Source organism: Numida meleagris, chromosome 5 (assembly GCF_002078875.1).
Source record: "Numida meleagris isolate 19003 breed g44 Domestic line chromosome 5, NumMel1.0, whole genome shotgun sequence".
Lineage (NCBI taxonomy): Eukaryota > Metazoa > Chordata > Aves > Galliformes > Numididae > Numida > Numida meleagris.
This window is the reverse complement of record NC_034413.1, coordinates 55,831,292-55,854,548: the sequence shown is the minus strand read 5'-3', so window position 1 is coordinate 55,854,548 and position 23,257 is coordinate 55,831,292. Positions and strand designations below refer to the sequence as shown.

General features: G+C 41.3%; 1 protein-coding gene across 2 annotated transcripts in view; it reads right to left on the bottom strand.

Annotated features, from left to right (window-relative positions):
• The window catches only part of RBMS1 (RNA binding motif single stranded interacting protein 1), a 138,960-nt gene extending 117,799 nt beyond the window's left edge, over positions 1-21,161 (bottom strand). For both annotated transcript variants that reach the window (XM_021397677.1, XM_021397678.1), the window contains exon 1: positions 20,800-21,161. In XM_021397677.1, coding sequence (XP_021253352.1) covers positions 20,800-20,874 — 75 coding nt within the window. In that variant the 5' untranslated portion in view covers positions 20,875-21,161. The remainder of the gene's footprint in view (positions 1-20,799) is intronic.

The following is a 23,257-nucleotide window of genomic DNA, read 5'->3' as shown; positions in this document are numbered from 1 at the left end:
ATGGATGCCCCATCCATTTCTGTCCTTGTGAAGAAATAAATAAAAAAAAAAGATAAAAAAAGGAAGCATGGATTATGGAGATTTAATTTTTTTATTACCACAGTTCACTTAATGGGAGATGGTGGTTTGTATTTATATTTTTTGATGTCTATAAGTTCTACTGTCTTGTGCCTTTTTTGTCATGCATTTTATATCATGAAAAAATACACAGTAATGAATTTCTGGGAAAATTAGTGAAGACATTCACATTCATTAAATAGCGAGATTTTATGACAGCAACTTCCTGGCAATTCATTCTTGGAAGATGTATCAAAAAAAAAACCTAAAACACCTATTCAAACAACTTAAAGGTTAGACATCAGGATTTTGTGGCGACAACGACTAGGAGGGAAACCTGTTGTGTGATCTGTATCTGGATTCCCCGTCTGTCTAATTCCAATCACATCAGTGGTTAGGGACTGTACAAATAAAGTTGCTTGCACAAAGTTAAACCTGACTGCATCGGACAGAAAGGTCTACAAACACATTTCAGTTTTCCCTGGAAACAGCGAATGAGACAGAGTGCACAGATCATTGACTTTCTGAGGTACAGCACAGCACTGTGAACAACACCAAACTGGTCTGTGCAGCTGCAGGGAGCACCAACTGGATGCACCAAGTCTACTGAGATAACTACAGAATCTGGTTCATGCATCTGGATAGGGAGCCAATGCAATGCCTGGGTATTACTCGTGGATCATTTTAGGACATTATTTTGGGACGCAAATAAGACCTCTGTTCAGCACCTCACCCTGGATCCAAGCATATATCAGAAAATACCTATCAGAATTTGAAGTTTATTTGGGTGTTATAATTCAGTAATTGTTATAAGACTTATTTTATTGAGTTAATGTCTTAAAAAGTTCAGACCACGATGCTATCATTATAACATAGAGACATCTGGCCAACATTCTGAATTATCAGATAACATCCTTCCCCTTACTTTAAAAAATTAAGTCAAAGGTGAAAGAAAAGTATAACTAAAATAAAAAGCTATCTTCCTTTTACAATTAAAAAAAAAAGATAAACATATTTTGTACATACTATTCTCTATAAATTCACGTTAAGCTACACTGCAGTTCAGGAGTTACCATAACAAGTAAAATACGGCCTAGCTCTAAACGCACCTAATGGAGATTTATCACGGACGCAGTGACAAGCCCTTATCTGCGCTGGGCTGGCTGGCACCAGCACACAGAGCAACCAGCTATAAATGCATGCCATTTGGTATCCTTAAAAGAAAAATGGGCTGCCAGTGAGAAGGTAGATATATATTAGCAGGCACAAAAAGTTTATTAAGACAATTATTTACAGCCACAAGATATTCAGTGCAGTTCAATGTTTTTAATGCCTTAAAGGAAATGTGATGATGGCAAATCAAAGCGAACCAGTTACAATGGCTTTCAGAGTCTACCCACTTATTCACTAGGCAGAAGCCCACTCAAATTGGTGGAAATACTCTGGACTGAAGCTGGTGACATTAGACATAGACCCCAACAGCTTATCCATGGGGCCAGTTTTTGGAGGTGCACGTAACTCCCTAGCTGGTGTTTCTGCATTTTTTACATTTCAAATTGTTTTAAAGTAAGATGCTGAGATGTCTAGCCTCCACACGAAGACACAGAAAGCCTTTGGTTTAAATTTAGTTTTTAAACTGATTTCCTGTTTATTCAAACATTTGTGCAGAATGGTTAAGTATAGGCTCATATTAGTTAATTAAAACCAAATCATTGCATGCCTCCTTTAAAAACACTGCTAGTTCTGACAGTACTAGGATTGCCACCGCTCTCGTGCCAGTTACTTGCATCCGCTTCCAAATACCTTCTTTTACAGAGATCAGTGGCTCAAACTGGATGCTGGGCATCTCCCGTCTAGCACACAAGGAGCTCACTGGGAAGGTCTCCTGGCAAAGCTGAAGTGTTGGATAACATCAAGATGCAAGACTAGGGATGGGGACAGGTTTTCTACCTCCAGCTCCCAGAGCTGGCTGCAGGAAGTTTTCCATCTGCCAGGGCACACCTTCCACCCTGTTTTTTGCGCTGCTCGGCGTTATTTGGAACTGCCAAGGACAGGAGCTACCAGGAGTTACTTTCTTAGTAACCAAAAGCAGTGAGATTTGTTGGGATAAAAGTTTGCAACTCTGCAGGACGTGTCCCTCCTAGGAGTCATGATGCACAGATAGCAGGAACACACGCACACACAAAACCCTATCTCAGCGAGCAGGCAAGCCTTTGTGGTTCACAGTAGACACAGCTGTGATTCGCAAAAGTTATTTGCCTTCAGGTTTAGCATTTTCTTTTCCTCACAGCAGCCCACAGTTCTTGCACATCTAAATACCAGTCACCACCTAAACCCTAAGAATGCCCCGTTTTGTCTCCAACTTACAACCACAAAGCAGAGCACCAATTGCTTTGCTCATACAATGAATTCCTCTCACTGTCCACACACTTACTGTCCATTAATTTGTGTACTTAGAGCATAAACATATTAATTCCACTATGCCAGCCAGGGACTTTCTGTGGATTCCCAGACCATACGATGATCCATCTAAATTAAGAAGAACTCACTAGATACCAAAAGAACACTTTGGTATTAAAAATAGGAAGGAAAGGTACCGGCAGTAATACCGGCAACGTAATACCAACCCCATCTGGCTGAAAGGCCCGACTCAAAGGAAAGTAATTTGAGAAAACTGATTTTAATGGCGGTAAAATTCCTGAATATTCCGAAACAAAAATAACTCCTTGAGGGTGCTTGGAAGAGCCCCATCTACCACCGTTAGCAAACACACGGTGGGATTGCTAATGAATCTGTTTACCACTACTCACACAGGGACCCATGCGCTGTTCCTGATTTCTCTGTGGGAAGCAGCAGTGCTCGCCTGCTGCCGCTCCCAGCTGCATCCCCATGCAGACTAATGAGGTGCCATGCTTCCCAAAATGAAAAAAAATATTCCAGAGCAGACACCACTGAGGGTCTGTGAACGTAAAGTGATGACTATTCGTCTTGCCATCAGGGTAGTAGAGCAGAATATAATTATTCTATCATAACTGTAATAGACTGCAATTTCAGACAATAGTGTGAATAATTTTGGTCAATGAGCAGTAAAAAAATGGCTCAGTGAAAGTGAAGATAATGTATCGTTTAAACATTTTAATTACAAGTGTACAAATACTACAAAAATCTCTTAATATCCAGTGAGCAAGCGTTGTGATTATCTGAAATAGCACAGATTAACATTATTACATCAGAAAGGAAGGGTCAAAAGGTCTCGATTTAAAAAAAAAAAAAAGAGTATTTGAAAGAAAACAGAGATTTGAAGCATTCACGTTTATAACTTGTTCATAAGCTTTGAACTGGACTTCTGGATGCTGATGAAAGTTCTGAGCATTTTTCATAGGTAATAGAATTAGTGCTCATCTTTCTGCAGTGTCATCAGCTGCCTGCAACCTACTTAATTGTCCTAGATTTAAGCAAGTCATATACCGCACATTTAAATTCATATCCTACATTAGCTTCCATTTTTACCTGCAGCCATTAATATTAACAGTTCTTCATCAGGAATGTTCCCTGAGTTATGGCCTCTACATAAACAGCTCAATAGAAAGAGTGCGGCAACTTAATGAGATAAAGTTAGTTACAAGCACATAAGAGCTATTCTGACATATACATACACTAAATTCATATCCCAAATATTTTTAAATAATTAGAAAAAAACACGGACTGCTTATAAAACCATATAGGTGATTCCAGAAATTCCCGGTCTTATAACGTGCAACACCAGTATTTATGGGACTAATGACAAACCAAGCCAAAATTCCAATTCAGATTGTCCACTTTTAAAATCTACCAGCTGGCTTGCTGCTCTAGTATACTTCTGTTTGCTTTTCTTGGGTTACACTGCCAAAGAAAGGATGAGTATCTGGATGCTTATTAGTCACAGGCATAAGAGTTTACAAGCACTATCAAAATTAATTTTCCAATATGTCAAATGACTGTTAATCCATATCTGCAACTCACACATTCAGGTACACATTCACATTGCAGAAGGGAGTTCATATTTTACTACATCCCTACTATCATTTTTTATATCTAATTTACTTCCTAAGCTCTATAGGTGAAAACATAAAGTTCTGACCCTTGGTGAGCATAGCTATCATGGGATAGAGTTACAAGTGAATGTTCTCTATTCCTGTTTATGTTGTAAGTTCCAAGAATGACGATCATATGAGTACAATGGAGGTCTTTTAGCCATATGCTGACACGAAAGAAAAGTTCAGCTCTGTTTTTTAATTGTGTACACTCCAGTGCTAGGCAACTCTCCAGACCTTACTGTAAACAATCTTTAAGATTCATCCACATCAGCATGATAATGAAGCTTATGCTTTTCGCTCTAAACTTTAAATGACAATTTTGTTGCTGTTGGTTTGTTTGTTTTGAATATTTAGCTATATTGAAACACAGACATCATACCAGGCTGATCCTTTTATTTTAAAGAATAATGAGTAGCTCCTACAGAGCCCTGGTTTAATATTGTTTTTATTGGGTGCAATTTTCTTGGACAGAAAATGGATCTGTTACCCTTTGCTACCTTGCCGAGTGAATATACTCATCACAGCCTAATAAATGGCAACAATAAATTAATAAAAATGAAAGCGCATGCTCAACAAACATGTTGATGAATATTTTAACGGAGCAAAAAAACACTTAGTATTTCCACAAGCTATATGGCTCGTCCGAAAATAATCACAATCCAACAAGTAAGCATGCACATAATAATGTAAAACTGGCGCCATTAACTCTAACGTATAATCATTATGAAGTTATTTTTGTTAACATAAAGACATCTTCCAACTGCAAAAATATACAATTGAGGCAAAAAAAATTAGGACATATGTGCTCCTTCAAGAGAGAGTTATTAGAACTGTAGACTGCGTGTGTGTAGGCAGACAATTATGAGACAAAGAACACTACATTCCAAACTTCAGTTCAATAAAAGAAGAGAGTTCATTTACTGTTCAAAGGACATCATTTACAGTGTTCCAAGTTTCTATTATATAAGTGCTTCTGTATTATATACTCAGCAGGGCAGTGAAATTTCACTTAAGAAATGACTACTAGATTTGATATGAACATACAGTCTTCATGTGAAATCACTCATCAGGGATGAGTACTGCAAGATGTGCTTTCTGTAATTAGCTGACACACTGCAACATAGCAGAATAACCACTATAGTATTTCTCCAACTACATATCTTTGAATACTTATGTGAAATTCAACACAACTCAAAAATAACTAAGTTTGTCAGAATACAGACAATGCATAGCTATGGTAAAGGCAGGACAAATAGTCAGGGCTTGACCTACAGAGATCAGATAAAACTTCAAATTTGAAATCATATGAATATTCTTAACTACAAGATAGTCCCAAATGCTACTCCGATGATTTAGCATTTTAAGAATTGTGGCACTGAGCTGAAGGCTGATTAAATTCGATATAAATGAAGTACTAGAAAAAGATAGCATCTAATTTTGTTGGAAATAAGGCGTGTACACATACAGTCATTCTGACAACGAGATGTACTTGTTGCTTCGTTCCCCATCAGGTTTCTAACTAGTCTGACATTATCTGACATTATGCTGGTTACCCAGTCTAATTACTCTCTTCTACTAGAAATATATTTCATTCCAACTATTTCTAATGCGTAATTTGATTCTCTGTTCTTAGCTACATATCAGTCATGGGATACATTCCATAGTTATGAAGTATTACCTTGAGAGACTTCGTGGTTCCCAGCACACGGCCAATTTCTGCCCTGGGATGCAAATGTGCAATTCTGTTTGAAATCTAGACTTTAGCTGAGTTTTTTTCTGCATTTAGAGTAAAATGCTACTCTGCATTACTTCTTTAGCTTCATTCCCCTCCAATTATACAGCTATTACAGAGCAGAGTTCATGTCTCGTGCCAATGCTTAGTGTAATTAAATTAAATACATCTATGTGTATACATCATGGTACTTTTCATAAAGTTAAGCTACTTCACATCCATTTTTTGCATAGTATAGCTTTTCATTTATAAAACTATTATTTAAAACAAAGGTGTTAATGTAATTATTGTACACACATTCAAGTAGTTACTTGTATGCTTTCCTACTGCATAATCTAGCAACTTTCCAAAATGAAAGTAAATTCAAGACTTTCCTATAACCTCAGTAGTTACAATTTTCAAGAAAGATAACATCAAAAAGAATGTAGAGAAATCTCATCTGCATTCTTCAAAGTGTGCTGGGGCCCAATCCTGAATAGTGCAGGCAAAGGTCTCACTTAGTGAAGTCAATGAATATTCATTACGCATTTATTCACTTCTGGTATTATTGGATTTAGCCATCTAATTAAAACTATTAGAAGTATTAATTAGAGGGCAATACAGTTAATAGAGTTTTAGTTCACATGAGCTTAGCACACTGAATTTGTTCAATTAAGTCTTGTCTACACTCACAAATTCACCAGAACTACTCCAAAATAACTTCTGTTAACAGACATGCAGATATATGGGCATCTATCCATACAGTTCATAACACTCTCTAATTCTGAAAAACTATTACCTTACAACTTACATTACATCTTTAAGTGTAGAGAAGGTCTAACTCCTGTTAACATCAATATTCTGCACTTTTGACAACTTATTCTCTAAGACTCCAGTGTGTTTACATCTCTGTTTCCAAACACATGAAGCTCAGTCCTGAAAAGTAGGAACTAAAGTCTTGCGTATCCATACAAACTGTATCAGATTAAAGGCAGAATAGTTTAAAACGCTTGTAAGTAACTCCATGAGAAGGCAATCACATTTCAGAATAAGAATGCCTTTTTTTATTTAGCTGGCTTTGAAAGTGGATTAAGCTGTTTTGGACAATGGTACTCCTACTGAAGAAGAAAGCCCCCCTCACTTGATATTAGTTGGGGGATAATTATTCCAGAATACTTAATAAATCCTTATACCTGGCCTTCCACCAGTGCTCGCTGTGCTGGTACTGTGCACAATGCCTGCAAAGCAGTTGTCTCTCAAAGAACCCTACTGTCAGAATCAAGCAATTAGATGCCAAAAACCATTCTCAGAGGATCACTGCACATGAGAGATTCGGGACAAAACTACATGCTGCCAAAACTCAGAGATTTTACTGTTTTTTGTGAGCTAGCATCACAAATACACCCAATAGTTAAAAAAAGAAAAGAAAACAAAACCAAATATCACCAGAAGAAAAAGAGAGATATTAAACCTAAACAAAATAAAAGTTATCTTCTTTCAACAAGATGTAGCTTCAGGATAACATATGCAAAGTGTGAAATCATTATCTACTGTTTGTGACTCCTTTCTCATAAAACTAAAGCCCTTTTTTGGGCTGTGTTGATTCGTAGTGGTAGGCTGGCAAAAAACACATGCTCTGTGTTGCCTCTCCGTAAAACCATCATTTGCACCACCTCCAGAGGCTACTGCAAAGTTGAGAGTCATTCTGGCCACCACACAAAAAAAATTAAAACATGCAAATGTGTCCCATCTCTGTTTGAGGAACTGAAAACACTATTCTCCAGTGGTGACTTCAGCACTTTAAACCTGCTCTTGGTCTTGCTTTTTCCTCCAAGTGATCTTAATCTGAAGAGAAAGCCCATCTCTGCTCACCAAAGCAGGCTGTGCTGTTATTTCTAGCCCGAGCTCAGGCTGCCAGCAAGGACCTTGGCCTCGGATTTTCCATCTGACTGACACATGACCAAAGCAGCACGCTCAGACACAGAAGGATTCTGACATTGTACACACAGTGCAAATGAATGATGAAAACTTTAATATGAGAAGGCATGGCTCTATGTGCAAAGTTTAAAAACATGAAAATATGTTGTTATAAATACAAAATTTCACTCAGGCTGCTATATGCTGTATAATTTCAACTGAACTCAATTTTTTCCTTTTTTTTTCTTTTCAATATTGAGATGGGTGCTTTCTGATTTCTCTTGTTCAGCTACTTTTGCCAGGAGTAGTGTGCGATACGGTCTAGTGATAAAATCTGGCTGCCAAGTGGATGCCAACTGTTTCTGCATTTAGTCTTTACTATACTGTATATTTCTTAGCCTTGGATTGATGTCAGACCCACCAGGATAAGAGAATTTATGAAAATATTAAATATAAAAAAGAATAATAACAACACCCTGTCACTTAAGAGTGTGCTCAGGAAGTCCTTACACTCACCCTAGTTTCAGTGTAATAAGAAAATGTATAAATTACAAGAAATAAGATGAAATGGCAAAGTCTGACAAGATTACCTCTGCGAGGTATTTCCACAGCATTGCAATTTGGCCACACCAGTTTAGAGGCTAAGGTAACTGCCAAATTTATCCCACAGATATCTTTTGTCCTCTCAAAATCTACACGAAACAAGACCTTTCCCAAGGGTCTTGCCTGTCTATTCCCCAAAATTCCATTGTTTTTGTAGAATAACCTTTCATTTTTGCTGAACTTTAGCAGTTCCCAAAAAGAGTTCTTGCAGAATGCTGTCTTAAATCCCCTTTTGTAGGCAAGGCAGCTCCCCTCGGGCAGCCTGGCAGCCGGAGCTGCCTTCCCATGCCATGCTCTGGCACACAAGGCACAGCCTCTCCACTCGGCTCTCTGCCTTTTCTCTTTCCTGCCCTTTCTGCCTTACTCTTTTCCCTTATCTTTTCTCTACAGCAATCTACCTCTTTCAAAAACTGCTTCTCATGCTTTCCCTCCGTCTAGCTTTGTATTTCTCACTTACGTTTTCTTCTTTTCCTATCTCAAATGACAAAGTGAGGTTAAAGAGACAGGTCTATAGCCGGGCTTAGAGACTATTTAACCCACTTTCAGAGATAAGCTCAGTGCTGGAGGTGCAAAGAAAGCCAGGCCAATGGGCCCTGTGGAACAACCCCAGTTCTGTGCTTGGGCCACCAGCCCAAAGATGTCTGCTGCTTCAGTAAAGCCACAGCTACACACAACTGCAGAAACCAAAGTATTGTTATCTCATTGGTGTCTTGATCCACTCTTTCCTCTTTTCCAGATACTATTCCTAAAAGTACCAATTATCAAAAGATCCTCACAAAGCTGTGAAGTGCTCACCATTCCCAGACACGGCTCTCAGCTTTCTGCTTCCAGAAAGCCCAGCTCAGTCTCCTGATGTCCTCCAGTAATAAGGCGAGTAGAAATGCTCAGACTTGTATACAGCAACCCCTGACACCAGAAAGCCTTCTCTCCTCTATTTCCAAGGTATCCACAGTAAATGGCTCCTGAATTCAGCTTTGGCTCGCATGAACAATACTCTGGTACGGTCTGGAGATTCCGCACTTACCTCATTTAAAATGAAAAAATAGGAGGCTGTAGTGAAATAAGATAACAGATAATGTTATGTTTTTCATTTTTGAAGATTAGCTTGCAAGAAAAATAAAATGAAGGTCCTCCTGCATGATTTTTCTGCAAAGAGAAGATTCCATGGGCATGAAATTAAAGAACACATGGAGCTCGCTATCAGTGTCAACTGAAGGACCACAGTCTTAATTTATGAGAAAATCACAGCAAAGCGTCCATTTTACACATGAATGCCTTCATTACACACAGCCAGCAACCCAGGATATTTAATAAATTATACACGCACATACGTACAACACTAGTTTGCCCAGTCTCTTGAATTACAGACCACTCTGCAGAGTAGACAGCACACTGTCAAGAATCCAAGAGTAATAATACCTAGTCCATTAAGTAAATTGAATCAACAGCAAGTATTTCCTAACAATCGGCACATAAATCTGAAGTAAAATATACATCTATCACATTTCAGAATGTGTATATGCAATGCTAGCAACCATTACCAGAACACAGGGATCTGCAGCATCCTCCCTTGATGACAACATCTGGAGGAGATGCAGCACACTTTCCATCACTGACAAAGATGGAATAAATGTTTGGAGAAGACACTCAGATGAAGTCCTATTCTTAAGAAGATCCACTCCAGAAAAATACAGGAGCTGAGTTGTTCAAAATATATGCATTTCTAGACTTTATATAAATATCAGCAAGATGAGCCATTTGTGCTAACCTTCACAGAGATGAGTAGGGTACAAGTAAGCATGGAAAATGGCCTACTGTATTTCACATGAGTAAAAAAATGAGTTTTATTATTCATTTCTCCATTGTTCAATTATTCATCTGACACGTAATTCCACTTTTGTTTTTAAAAGAAGGAAAGTGGTAGCAGATATAAAATACATATAGTTGCTTTTCTGCATCTTTTGGGGCAACATGACAAAGTAAGCACCTGTCATTCTTTCATTTTTTCAGTGTGGGTTTTTTTTTCCCTCACAGAAAGATGCACAGCTACTTTGGATGTAAGTGTTAGACATTAGATATCTCCCTAGTCCCAGGCACACAACTGAACAGAAGTCCAAGAACAGAATTTAAAACTCCTAAGAGCACAAATACCTTATATGCATGAATCTCCTCAATCCTATACTTTTGTAAAAATCTTCACATTTATTTATGTTCAGATAGCCCAGCCACCATCAAAGTAAACAAGATAAGATAAAGAAGGAAATAAATAACTTTTCTTTAAGGTAATCCCATTTCCATTATCATAACTTGGAGCAATAATGCCACTGTCCGGCCACAAGGAAGTCATCTTAAGGCCAACATTATCCCATCCCTAAATATATATTCTGGCACCAAAAATGGAAACTGATTTTCAGAATTAACAAACAACCACAGTCACATTCATTAGCAGTGTAAAAAAAAAAAAAAGAAAGAAAAAGAGAAAAGAAAAGAAAAATGAACTGAACTGCTAACTTAAACTGGTTGTTTGTTTGTTTGTATTGGCTTTTTGTTTGTTTGTTTGTATTGGCTTTTTGTTTGTTTGTGGTCTTGTGGGGTTTCTTGTTTGTTTTTGTTTTCCATTAGAAGCAGCACCTCTAGGATTAACTTCAGAGTTTGTGATCATTAAAGCTTCTGATTATCATACCTTCAAGTGAAAATCCTTAGAGCACATGAGGGAGTGAGTATATAAAAGACACTTGAAAGAAGTCCTAATAGAGTGGGCTAGAGGAGCTAGATGAGCGGGCTGGAAGCCCTTCAGACATCCATAGATTCTAGTGCTGATGAACTTTCCGTAATTTCCAAGAAAAGTCATGTGAGATACAGTTGAACTGTAAAGGAAGGGCAACGCACTCATTCTTCCCCTGTTTTCTCTATGAGAAAGTCAGAACATTGCCCTCCTGAGTCCTCTTCGCTGCTCCAGGAAATAGTATTGGCTTGTAGAGAAACAAGATTTTATTTAGAGTTAATTATTGTCCTTTTTTTTTTTTTTTTTTTTTTTTACAGGAGAAAAATAGACAAACATAAAATCTTAAATTTTAAGCAGCTTACATATGATACTTGCTGAAATGGGATAAAGGCATTTACATGCTGAAGAGATTATTGAAATGGCATTTGCATATTTGTAGAATACACATTAAATAGAAAAAGATAATTCCTTCTATACCTTTCCAAATGCCACACCACAGCTTACAACGAGGAAACATGGAAGGAACAGTTACTTTAGAGCTGGTTACGCTGATGATACAGTTATCAGGGTGTACTTTATAGGATCACAGCCAACTTGGTTTGCTCTGCATGTCTGGAGGTCATCCAGTCCAACTTCCTCTGAGAGCAGCTTCAGCTGGGGCAGGTGGCAAAAGGACAGAAATCCCAGAGCCTCTCTCCACACTTGTTCAGGTGCTTGGCCACCCTCACGGCAAGAAAAAGATTTCTTCATATCTAATTACAGTTTTCTCATGTTACAGCTTGCACCTATTGCCTTGCATCCTGTTGACAATTCTGTGAGAAAACTACCGGATCTACAGACAAGGGGAGGGCAGCAGATGTCATTCACGTTGATTTCAGTAAGGATTTGATACTCTCTCACACTATACTCTTGTACCCAAGGTTGGACATTATGGTCTGGATGGGTGGACAAGTTGATGGGAAGGATACTAGAATGGTCAGGCTCAGAGCACCCCAATTAATGGGTCACTCTCTACCTGGAGGCCAGTAACCAGTGGAGCACTGCAGGTACCTATACCACAACTGGCCTGCTTAGCACATTTACATCAGCTTTGCTTTACATGCGCAGCCTGGCACCTGGGGACAGTCCCTCACACCAGGACAGGCTGGGGGCAGCTCTGCTGGAACAGGCCTTGGGCTGAGCAGCACACCCCCAGCACAGCCACAGGTGAGGGAAGCGATCAAGACCTTCTGCTCTGCATTCAGCAAAGCAAAATAACTCAGCTACGTCAAAGGAACAACTGAATATCACTAATTTATCTTTCCACCTGGAACAATAAAAGAATCTGAACTTCTGGATGGCTGACTGGGTCAAAAGAGGTAAGAAGAATTCTGGAGGCTTTGGCCCTGTGAGCAGAGATGTTCCCCACTCCACAAGACCCCCATGTATTCCTCTCACTTTAAAATGCAATTGTCAAAAGCAAAACTGGAAGAAATCAGAAGGTCACAGGCACTAGTCAGGAAACTCAAAGTTTCTATCACAAACCTTTCCTAAATGTTTTTTCTAGGAGACAGAATGTTTTAGCTAGTACTTTTCCAAATGAGTCACTAACACCCTTGTCTTAATTCTACAGCTGCTGCTAATTTGAAGTGCCAGCCTTCTCCCCTCTCCCCAGAATAAAATAAAATATCAATGTTGCACAGTGCTGAAAATGGAAAGTTAGATGTAACATTATGCTATAAGGCCCCTGGAAGTCTCGTTTACTTTCAATTCTTTCTTCCTCACAGGCCTATATCTAACTTAAGAACTCTCAGCAACCTATTTCACACTTTCTCCCACATTCATTGGTTTTAAGAATGAAACACAGACTGAGATGTTTTGTTTTCAAACATTCAGTGCACCAACTATCGAACTCAATTTAAAACAGTAAATGAGAAATAAGTTCATATAAAAATTTTGCTAGTAGCTATCTGCTCATATGTGCAATCAACAGATTTAGGTTGCCTATGAGCTGTGTTGCATCTTCCTTTGGTTTGGATCCTTCATCCTTTCTGTTAAGGATATGGAAAAAACTTGTAATTAGAGAAGCAAGCAACATCATTTTGTTCTGCGAAAGCAGGAGCCGAGAGGGTACACTATTTTGGGGGCACAACTTTACCCATAGCCATGAAAATCTCCAGCTCCTCAAGTATCTCATTAGTTGCTGCGCTGCAATAATGCATTACATTTGGGAGTTCGGGGGTTGGTTTTCAGTCAGACTGGTTTCTTGATTCAGCTCAGTAAGTGACCGCATCAGTACTGGCACTCAGGAAGGGGCAGGAATGAGTTGCCCGGGGCAATGGGGAAAGACAAGACTGCCCTTTTTGGCTGCTGTGCATAGCTATGTAAAATTAAAGTGATTATGTAGCTATGGCCTGAGGGACAGAAGAGGTCACAGATACTGCCACAGCCTATAAACTGCCATAGAAATTGTGTCAGCGTGTGTTGCCAAGAGACAAGCAAGGGAATTCAGCTCTTAACCTGTAGTAAAAGCCACAAAGTGAAACCCATTCCCGCTACCCTTGGATGGCGGACCAACACCTCGCTCTCAGTGCAGAGTCACACTGAACACTCTGGGTTAGCGCTCTATCTACTTGGAATGACTTTGAAGCAAATCTCATGGGGCTTACACATACAATGAAATTTCAGAAATTTAGCTCAAATATATTTTTGGAATTTTGAAATATTTCATCAAGTCAGAGCAATTAAGCTTAAATACAGTCTCAGACCATGAACAAAGCAAAGCAGCTTACGAAGGCTACCATGAAAAATGTGAGCCATGGTACCTGGTCATATTCACATCCAAGCCAAGCTCTTAGCCTCCCTCAATTATGAGACAATATAACTCAGAAGTTAACAAAATCGCATTTAAAGGCAGAGCTCCGTATTTTGAGTAAGCAGGTTCTTCTCCCACAGATAGTTGTGACCACAGCTTTGCACAGGCCGTAATCACACATGCAATACAACAAAAATGAGTATACCATTTGTAGCAAGCATTTGGCTAGATTTGAGCGTGTATCTTGAATCTTTCTCAAACTAAAAACATCATTTCATGAAAAACAATGTGTTTTTAAATTGTTACTTATTCTTGACTATGACTACTTGGAAGGCTGCAACTGAAACATGCAACTGTACCAAGCTGTATTTTTCAGTTTATTACCATGCCTTTGTTCAAACCTCTTTATTGATATCACAACAAGTGTACTTCATTAGGAGCACTGAATCAGTAGCATCAATTATATTTCTGAGTAAGACTGATGGATGTAGTATCAACACTGATAGCACAGATTCCTGCGCTACAAGCAGGTTAGAAATTCTCTCTGTTGTTTGTTTTGTTTTGATCTTTTTTTATGTACATCCTAAATAGATATTCTTCTGAAATGTACCGTTTTATAGAAAAATAGTTTTAAACAGTGCTTTACCACATTGTGTTAATCTCCACTGGAAATTTTCAATAATCTGGCAAATCTCTGTGTTCCTTCAGCACGAAGTGGAAACTTAGAAGTTTACTCACAGGAAATTTCATCACGGTTTGAGACCTGTAGTTCTATGCTCAAAGTAGAGGCAAAGTATTTTGAAGTGCACAGTCCTCTTAACAAATAAGGGTAAGAATCTAAGCAGCATGCTCAGCTCTGGCTTATAGAAAAAACTATAGTCATTACTGAGAGTAACAGTAAAGTTGTGAAAGGAAACATACTTTAAAGAACTACTTTACTGAAAGAAATTTAACTTCTCCCCCACAAACATATTGGATCCTTTTCATGACTGCCTTGGGATACTGAGTTGAACGTAAAGCTAAAAAATACATTAGTACAAATCAGACATGCCATACAATTCCTGTCTCCTACGGTTGTTGCCTACTTACTTCATAGACCACAATTACTGAAAAAATGATCTGAACACAGTGTTGGAATATACCTGGTGCCTGGGGGGATAACAACCAAACACAACAGGAAAACAGCACTGAATAAGCTTTTCGAGATTTTTTCAAGCCATATATTGGTTTACCACTTCTGTGTAAAACTCAATCCCATACTATTACCAGGCTCGGGATCTGACTCATACACCAGCAGTGAAGTTACTACTGAATCAAGTAGAGGGACCAAGATTTTGTTGACATTTGTTAAATGAGGCCAATCACGCAGTATCAAATTAAGCCCCAAGCACAGCGTACTCCAGGGATGAGTTTAGTCTCAAACTTCTTGAAATTACAAAGCTAATAAGAATCTGTCATTTCTGCCATTAATGAAGTGAGGAAAATATTTTTTCTTTGCAGTTTGCAAATTCAGCCTCTAAGCGCATATATATTTATACCATTCCTCCCCCCAAGGAGGTTGCGTTAAGGCAGAAAAGTCATGGCTTTTTAAAACCTCTCTTAAAAAGATTCCCCAGAAAAAAATATACAAAATAGGCACATTTTAAGGGCACCATATCACTGCCTCTCCTTGATCACAGCCTTGAGCATGCCATCCACTTTACGCTGCCTCACTTTGGCTCTTCCAAAACTATGAATATCATGTTATTGCCAATCACCTCCAAACTAAACATAATCAGCAAATCCCAAGCATGAATCAAATTTCAAAGAAATAAAATGTTTCTCATTTGAAATCAAAAGCAAAACTCACACTGACTTCAACAAAGCTGGTCTTCACGATGAAGATACTGTGAAGGGTTTCTGCACCGAGTGTGTCTTTATCATCATCAGAGTGATTTAGAGAATTACAACAGTGATGCACTTGAACACACTACACATTCACACATGTCCCTCCTCACTCCAACAAACTGCCATGCTTCCAGCGTGGAGTATCTGGGTTCAATCTTTAAGTTATTGCTATTATCAACATATCTGGTTACACCCTGCTTCTAACGTGTATTTACCCATCAGACTAATCTGACATTACATCTCAAGAGAGGCTCTGGTACAGAATAATTCAAGGCAAAACTGGAGTATCTAAAGGCAAGGAGGATGAATGCATGCAGAGCAATGTGTGAACTTTGCCCAATCCATTTCTAGTAAGGATTCAACTTCTGAAAATACAAGAATTATCTTTCTGAAGAACATATTTCTAGTTCACAGCAAGCTACCCAAACTAAACTTCAAAAGTTAAAAGGAGCTGTAACTGGGACAAGGACAGAGATTTCCACTCAAACAAAGGTAGCTGGAATGATTACATAAACCAGCCACTGAGATCAGTCACAAAAAGTCAGTGGCCTCCCAGATGGATGGACACAAGCACTCCCACTTCTGGAATGGATGTCTGGGAGAAGACAAAAATGCTGTTCTTGGGGAACACTCTTCCCTTCTCCACTTGTTTTATATCCCCTGAGATGATTTTATGGAGCTGGAGGGATCACCTCCAGTACTTTCAAGTATTTCTTAAAATTGGTGTAGTTTACATTTCTTTCCCTTCCACAATGTGGTATACTCTCAGAAGGAGTTATTTGGATAGTTACACCTGTGGGACACAATAAAGCCCTTGCCTTGCAGGAATAGGAAAGAACGCATTCGAGAGGCTAATGAGGCTAATGGGATCACGTATCTGTGTGGAGACGAAAAAGATGTGCCTGCAGCAAACCTGTACTTCCCCTCACCCCACTCCCCAATGGATTTCCACACCCTGTCCAGAACCAGAGAGATTCAGAACTGTGGACAACTAAAAACTTCACAAGTGCGTATATTACTTCTATCAGACCTTATAAATACATTCACCCATTCTCTGTGTTCCTACAAACCTGACTTGCCTTTCATTGTGTACAGAATTGGCAGTCATGATCCATATGGAATAAATATAAACAAAATTGATTAGAACTGGTAATCATCTATGCAGGCTAAAATCAGGTCAGAAGCCAGTAGAACTTTTTAGAGGGCAGCAGACCTGTGCTGGGCACAGAAAGCTGAGGAAAGGCAGCAGCAAACCATCGGGGGGTTCTGCAGCTTCTGCTCTAGAACCAGCAGCTCCTCCATCTCTCTGCTAAGTCTGTGTCCTGGACGCTAAACTGTGGATTACCCACGGTCTCCTAATAAGAAAGTTTCCTATCTGCTTTGTACTGTTATTACAGCAAGGCCCCTTTTAGCTGCTGTCCCACTTAATCTGCCATCAACAGGTTTGCACAAAAACTCAGTGTTCCCATTTTAAAGTTTGCTGTCAACAGCCTGAAAATACGTTTTTGACACAGTCGGATCTGCCTGCTCACCTCCTGTTTACATCCATCCACAGAACTGCCTACAAACCTACACACAGTTCTGGAAACGTTAGTTCTTATTCTGACTGCCAGGGCACTCATTTTGCAGCCACCAAATGACACAGTTGGAAGGACGATATAAGGTAATTTAGCAAAATTCACAAGATTTGTAAATTGAGTTGCTGTAATCTAATACCACATGAAAGAGAGAGAACACAATCATTATCTATTATCTATCGCTATAAAATGCCTGCACTTGAAATAAACCAAGCTCTCCATAGGATACATTGCCTTTTTCTACAAACACTTTCTTACACCAAGAAAATCTGCTTTATGATGCAGAAGTCTATCACTAGAATTACACACTTAGACTGTCATATTATTCTCCAAGGAAAAAAACAGCAATACAGACAGCTAGCACAAAGTCTTTGTAAATTGGTGCACATTGTGTCCCTGAACTCCTTTAGATACCTTGGTAAAGGGAAACAAAGCAGCAATTCCCTGCTGTTTCTTACTTGACCAAAACAAACAAGTTATAGCCTAGTGATGCCCATTTGTATTTGTTTATCTGCACTCCAGCTGCCTTGTAATGTTACAACGCTCTACCTAGCACACCTACCAGTCAGAATGGCATTTAAGGATTAGTAAAACATATACATTTTAATTAGCATCATTTTCTAAAATGTTGGTGTCTGCTGGACTTAGGAAATATTTTTGATGCTCTCTGACATGCCAAGCAATGTTACAATATGAAAACTGTCCTAAAACATATACTTATTAGAAGATCCAAAAAAATTAATAGATATTAATTGAGTAAAATAATGTAAAAATGGTGTCAGCCCAGAACATGCAAGAGGTTACAAAAGCTTTAACTCGAAACCATTTCAAACTTTCTATTTCTATTGCCGTGATGATTTTTCATATTAAAAGCCTTACATCTTCTTCCAGTGTTTGTTTTGTTCATTTTATTTAAGTCCATGGCTTCCCTCATCTCTTTCGATGCTGAACTCTCTAAGATGAAGAGGAAGGAGGTGCTGAATCATGGCAACTGTTTGTATTTCCTCCCAGAATATGTAACTGAAACAGCTTCAATGCTTCATGGATAAGACTGTGAGGATCATGACAAATAAATACAAAATCTGTTTTTAAAATCTATAACATATTTTGTAGCAATTAAAACAGTTGACCATATCACATTTAACCCTAAGAACCATTAGCAGTGCATGCAACATCTAATGATTATCTCTGAGCTCTCAGTGGAGAAAAAAATACATATCCATCTTCAAGTAATTCCTATCATCTCCTAATTATCAATTTGTGGTTTATTAGTCAGCAGATTTTCCATCATCACTTAAGGGAGGACAAGACAGGAAGCAAAACTTCCAGCCTCAGTATCTCCTCCTTCCCCCTGTGTGGCCATGCACCATCGCCCATCACACAGATAGCAAAGGCTGTTCAGTTCTATTCTAATGCGGGTTTGACAACCAAAGATTTCTACAGAATTATTGAAATATTTAGTGTACTGGACAGTGGTTCTGTTTAGAACCCAAAGAATGTACCAACTGAAAAAGACGAATTTTTTTTTTTTTTTAAGAGGGGATCCGTAACGAGGAGATTTCTTCTGTTACTGAATTCTGCATGCTCGAATGTCAAAACTCACGGTTACCGGCCCTCCTGCCCCCAGCAAGGGGCCACCTGTTCTCTTTTCTTTTTCTTTTAAATCAAGATCTCTCAAAAGAGGGAACTTTGGATCCCAGATATTTGATTTCATGCGTGTAGGTCAAACAGCCGTGCGCTCTCCCTGCTGAAACAAAGTAGCGTGATTTCAGGCCGTATCGTTTTATAGCAAAGACTGCAAGATGTTTTGAAGATGTCACTGACTGTAACACAAATCAATATTAAATTATCTGTACAGGAAACATTTTCAGAGGACGGTCCATCAAGCTTTCTCATAGGATCATGGATTTCTAGGATCATCCCCTAGTAACTACAGTAAGCTATTAGAGCTCTCCTCCCTCTTCAATTATTTACAGGTCAGAAAAGCCAAGTGACATTGCTTTATGTATATTCAATGGTGTGGACTCGGTTCATAACTTACTAACGCCACATAAAATCACAAAAGTAAATGCTGCCGAACAAATCCATTTTCTCATTTGAGAATGCATATATAGGCATGCACTGGAGAGCTGAGCGATGTGAGGGGCTATCTGCCAGGCACTGTACTTTCCTAAAAATAATGCATGGAAATATCCGTATCTAAAGAGTCCTGAAGCAACTGCTCTGCGGCATAATCTGTAAATGGTGACACGCTCTCCTATTTAGCCTGGTGTCAATTACACAATGTAAGAGATAATTACTCACTTCAAATCACCTAAAGACCTTCATCGTATTTCTGTCAATTTCTGTATATACGAAAGCACATTTCAAAGCCTCCTCACTGCTGACTTGTAAAATGCATCATGACTGTCAGACCAAATTTATTTTTCGGCCAAGCACTATAAATTACATCTTACAATACAGTATCACAGGGCACAATAAACAGAAGAGCCTATCATATGTGCAAATAAAGAGAATTCTTGTCCTTACTGCCGTACAGGCCGAGCACTTCCATAGGGGAAAAAAAGAAAAAAAGAAGGAAAAAAAAAAAGGAAGAAAAAAGGAAGGAAAAAATAAAACCATAGCACAGTTATAACCTCTAAAAAAAAGTTCACACATTGATGCCTCATATGGGTCCGTTTTGATTTGTGGGGAGTGACACCGGTGGTTGGAGAGGCTTACGCTAAATGTTCCAGACAGCTGATGCAACCACCTCTGCATCTGCCAGTTTGCAGCGTGATGCTTCTAGAGCAGCGTAAGGGCTGGCTGCCCTTACAGCCTCAGAAGAGAGAGGGGAAAAAAATAATAGAAAACACAAAAAGCTGGGGATCCACCACCGCTGGAACCGCTAAAATCCATTTGCCGGCACACGACAGCTACCCGCGGACCGCACGAACCGTCGGCAGCCGGCTCCTTAACGCCTTTTCAAGCCAGTTTGGAAACTGCGAGGCGGCTGCTCACAAAGGTCCAACTCCTCAGACAATGCGGACCCGCTGGCGCTCGGCCAGGCGGCGGTGCCCCCATCGAGGCGGAATGACGGCCGCCACCGGAGCACCGCGGCCGAGCCCCGCCACCCCCCGCACGGCAGCGCGCCCCCGCCCCGGCCCAAAGCGCGGCGGACGGCAGCGGCTCGGGGCCGCCGCCCGAACTTTGGGTCGCTCCCCGCGCGAAGCGAGACGGCGGCGGCGGCGGGGCCCGCGGAGCTCCGCTTCGCCGAGGGCGTGCGGGGGAAGGGAGCTCCGGGAGGATGAGGAGGGTCCGGCGGGGCGGCAGGCCGGCAGCGAGGAGTAGGCGGGAAGGGGCCGCCGGCTCTTTCCCGTCTCCGACCCCCGGACGATCCCTCCCGCCCCCCCCAGGGCCGTGTCCGCACCCCGGACCCCGTCCGGCCGCAGCCCCGCCGCGCCGTGCCCTACCTTCGCCTGCAGATACTGGGGGTAGTAGTAGGTGGTGTACTGGGGGTACATCTGCTGTTTCCACACTTTGCCCATGAAGCTGGAAATGTAGCCTGCAGTGCAGGGTTGGGGGGGCACTTTAGGGGGCTCCGGCCGCCTCTCCGTCTCTCCTCCTCGCTGGCGGCGGCGGCTGCTGCTCTTCGGCCGAGCGCGGACCTTCCTCCTCCGCCCCGAAGCCACAGCGGAGCGGGCAACGGGGTCAGGCGCTCTCCCTCTCTCTCTCCCTCCCCGCGAGTTGCTGCCAAGTCCCCGCCCGGCCGGGCCGAGCAGCGGCGGGCCGGCTGCGGAGCGGGCAGCGCTCGGAGCGGCGGCGGCAGTACCAGGCGGCGGGGCCGGGCTGGCGGCGGGCGGGAGGCGGGAGGGCGGGGGCGAGGGGCGGCGCTTAGCCCCGCTCTGCGCCCGCGGGGTGAGCCCCGGGCCCGGCCGGCGGCGGGGCAGCCCCGGGGACGGCACGGGGCCGGGCCGCGGGGAGCGGAGCGGAGGCTCGGAGCTTCGGCTGAGGGAGGGCTGCGGTGGTCGCACCCGCAGCCGGCGCGGCTCTGACCTAATTAGCCGGGTCGGGCTTTGTTACCGCCTTTGTGCGGCTCGAAGCAGAGCGGTGATGCAGGGCGCGGGTTTTCGGGAGGTGTTGGGGACCGTCTCGGACAACTACGTTTGGCTGGCGGTGAAGGGTCTCTTGGGCTGTTAGGAACAGATGGAACTGCAGCGCTAAAACCAGAACGGCAGCCACAAAACCGGACCAAACCGTCCGTCTGGTCCTTGGTGCATCCTTGCATTTGTACTTGTACCAGCTGTGCCTGGTGAGCCTCAACCTCGAGCAGGAGGAGTTCCTTTTGCAGGCAATACCAGGCACAATTGGCTGTTTTCTCTCTGAAAGAGAATTTCCTGAACACCCGTAAACCACTGACAACATCAGAAGTGGGGACCAGCAACACCCCATAATCTGCCGGTATTTATAATAAAAACACTTAACCCGGAGTGTTGAGTTCTGACAACCGTGTCTTTTCTACCCAAAGATAAACTGATCCGCAGAATATTAAGCAGATGCCACTTCTTTGTCACATTAATCACTTGATTTTGTCTTACTGCACCACTTATTAACAACATATATGCAAAGTCCGTCACAGCTGCTGCGTGTACGAGTGTTAACCAAGCTCAATGTGCTAGCAGCAGAACGAAGGATTTAAAAACTTACGAATTTACAGACATGCCAGTACAATAGAAAAGGCGGCCTTTCTGCAGCCATGAATCCCCAGAGGAGCTGAGCAATGGGAGGGAAGAGCAGAGATTCATCTGAAGCCCAGCCGAGCAGACAATAATTACACAAATGACATTACAGCTCACCTGGCCAGCCGTTAAGATGTCTTCATAGCTGTTTACCGGGGAGGAAATTTGTATACCCTTAATGGGCCACACAAATTGAAAGACTACTTGCATCTTTGTGAGATGGCTTTTTCTCCAGGAAAGCTGCATGAAAGGATTTGGGTTTGCCTGTTTGTTTTTGTTTGCCAGTTTTTTTTTAGGTTTAGGCATGGCTGGAATAACTATGAGAAGAAGGGTGAGTGCAAAAAAGGCCATGGATGTCAATAATTCAGTGTCCACTGTGGTTAACATCGGGTGGGAGCAACAGAGGTTAAAGCTGGGGAAAAGCTGAGCAAAAGAGAAATATCGTGTTATTGAGAGGGTTAAGGAAGTGCACCTGGAAAAGCCAAAATGGCTATGGCCAAAATCAGCTGCCTGCTGTTGGCTGTACTGGCATCTAAGCAGCGGAAAAAGCATAGAAGCTGCAGTTATATCTGAAGAATGCAAGGTAATGTGGTTCCAGGGTAGGGTATGATCAGAGGACAGCAGAAATGAAGTTTCACTGCTTCGTGGGGAAATATGCTGCTGCAGCCCAGCTACGTGATGATATTGCTATAGATTGCTTCAGGAACGGCCAAGTTGTGGTCTGGAGTTCTTGGTTGAACTACAAAGAATGCAGTGCTGGCCTCTCAGCTGACAGGTTGTGGTGCTAGTACACTTTGTTTCTTTCTGAGAAAAACAGAAAAAGCAAGAAGAAGAAATAAAGACCTGGAACTGGTGGATCGACCTGTGGAGATTTTCTTGAAGAAAAGGAAAGACTAAGGAAGAGATCTGAAAGAAAATACATGTTGCACTATAGACAGCTAGAAGAGTGTTTTCCTAGAATCCAACTTCATGTAAACCACTACTGCAGTTGTCACAGGGTGTAGTGCCATCATAAATGGGGAGAGAAGCATCCAGAAGAAAAAATCTCTAGGAAATGAGGAGGGGGAAAAGGCAGCCCGTACCACTCCAGCACTTAGAACTGCAGCCGCCTCCAGCTTAGCTGTGTCGAGTTACTGAGGAGGGCTGCCAGGGAGAGGAGCAGCAATGCTCTGCCACAACAGCTCCTGGAAGT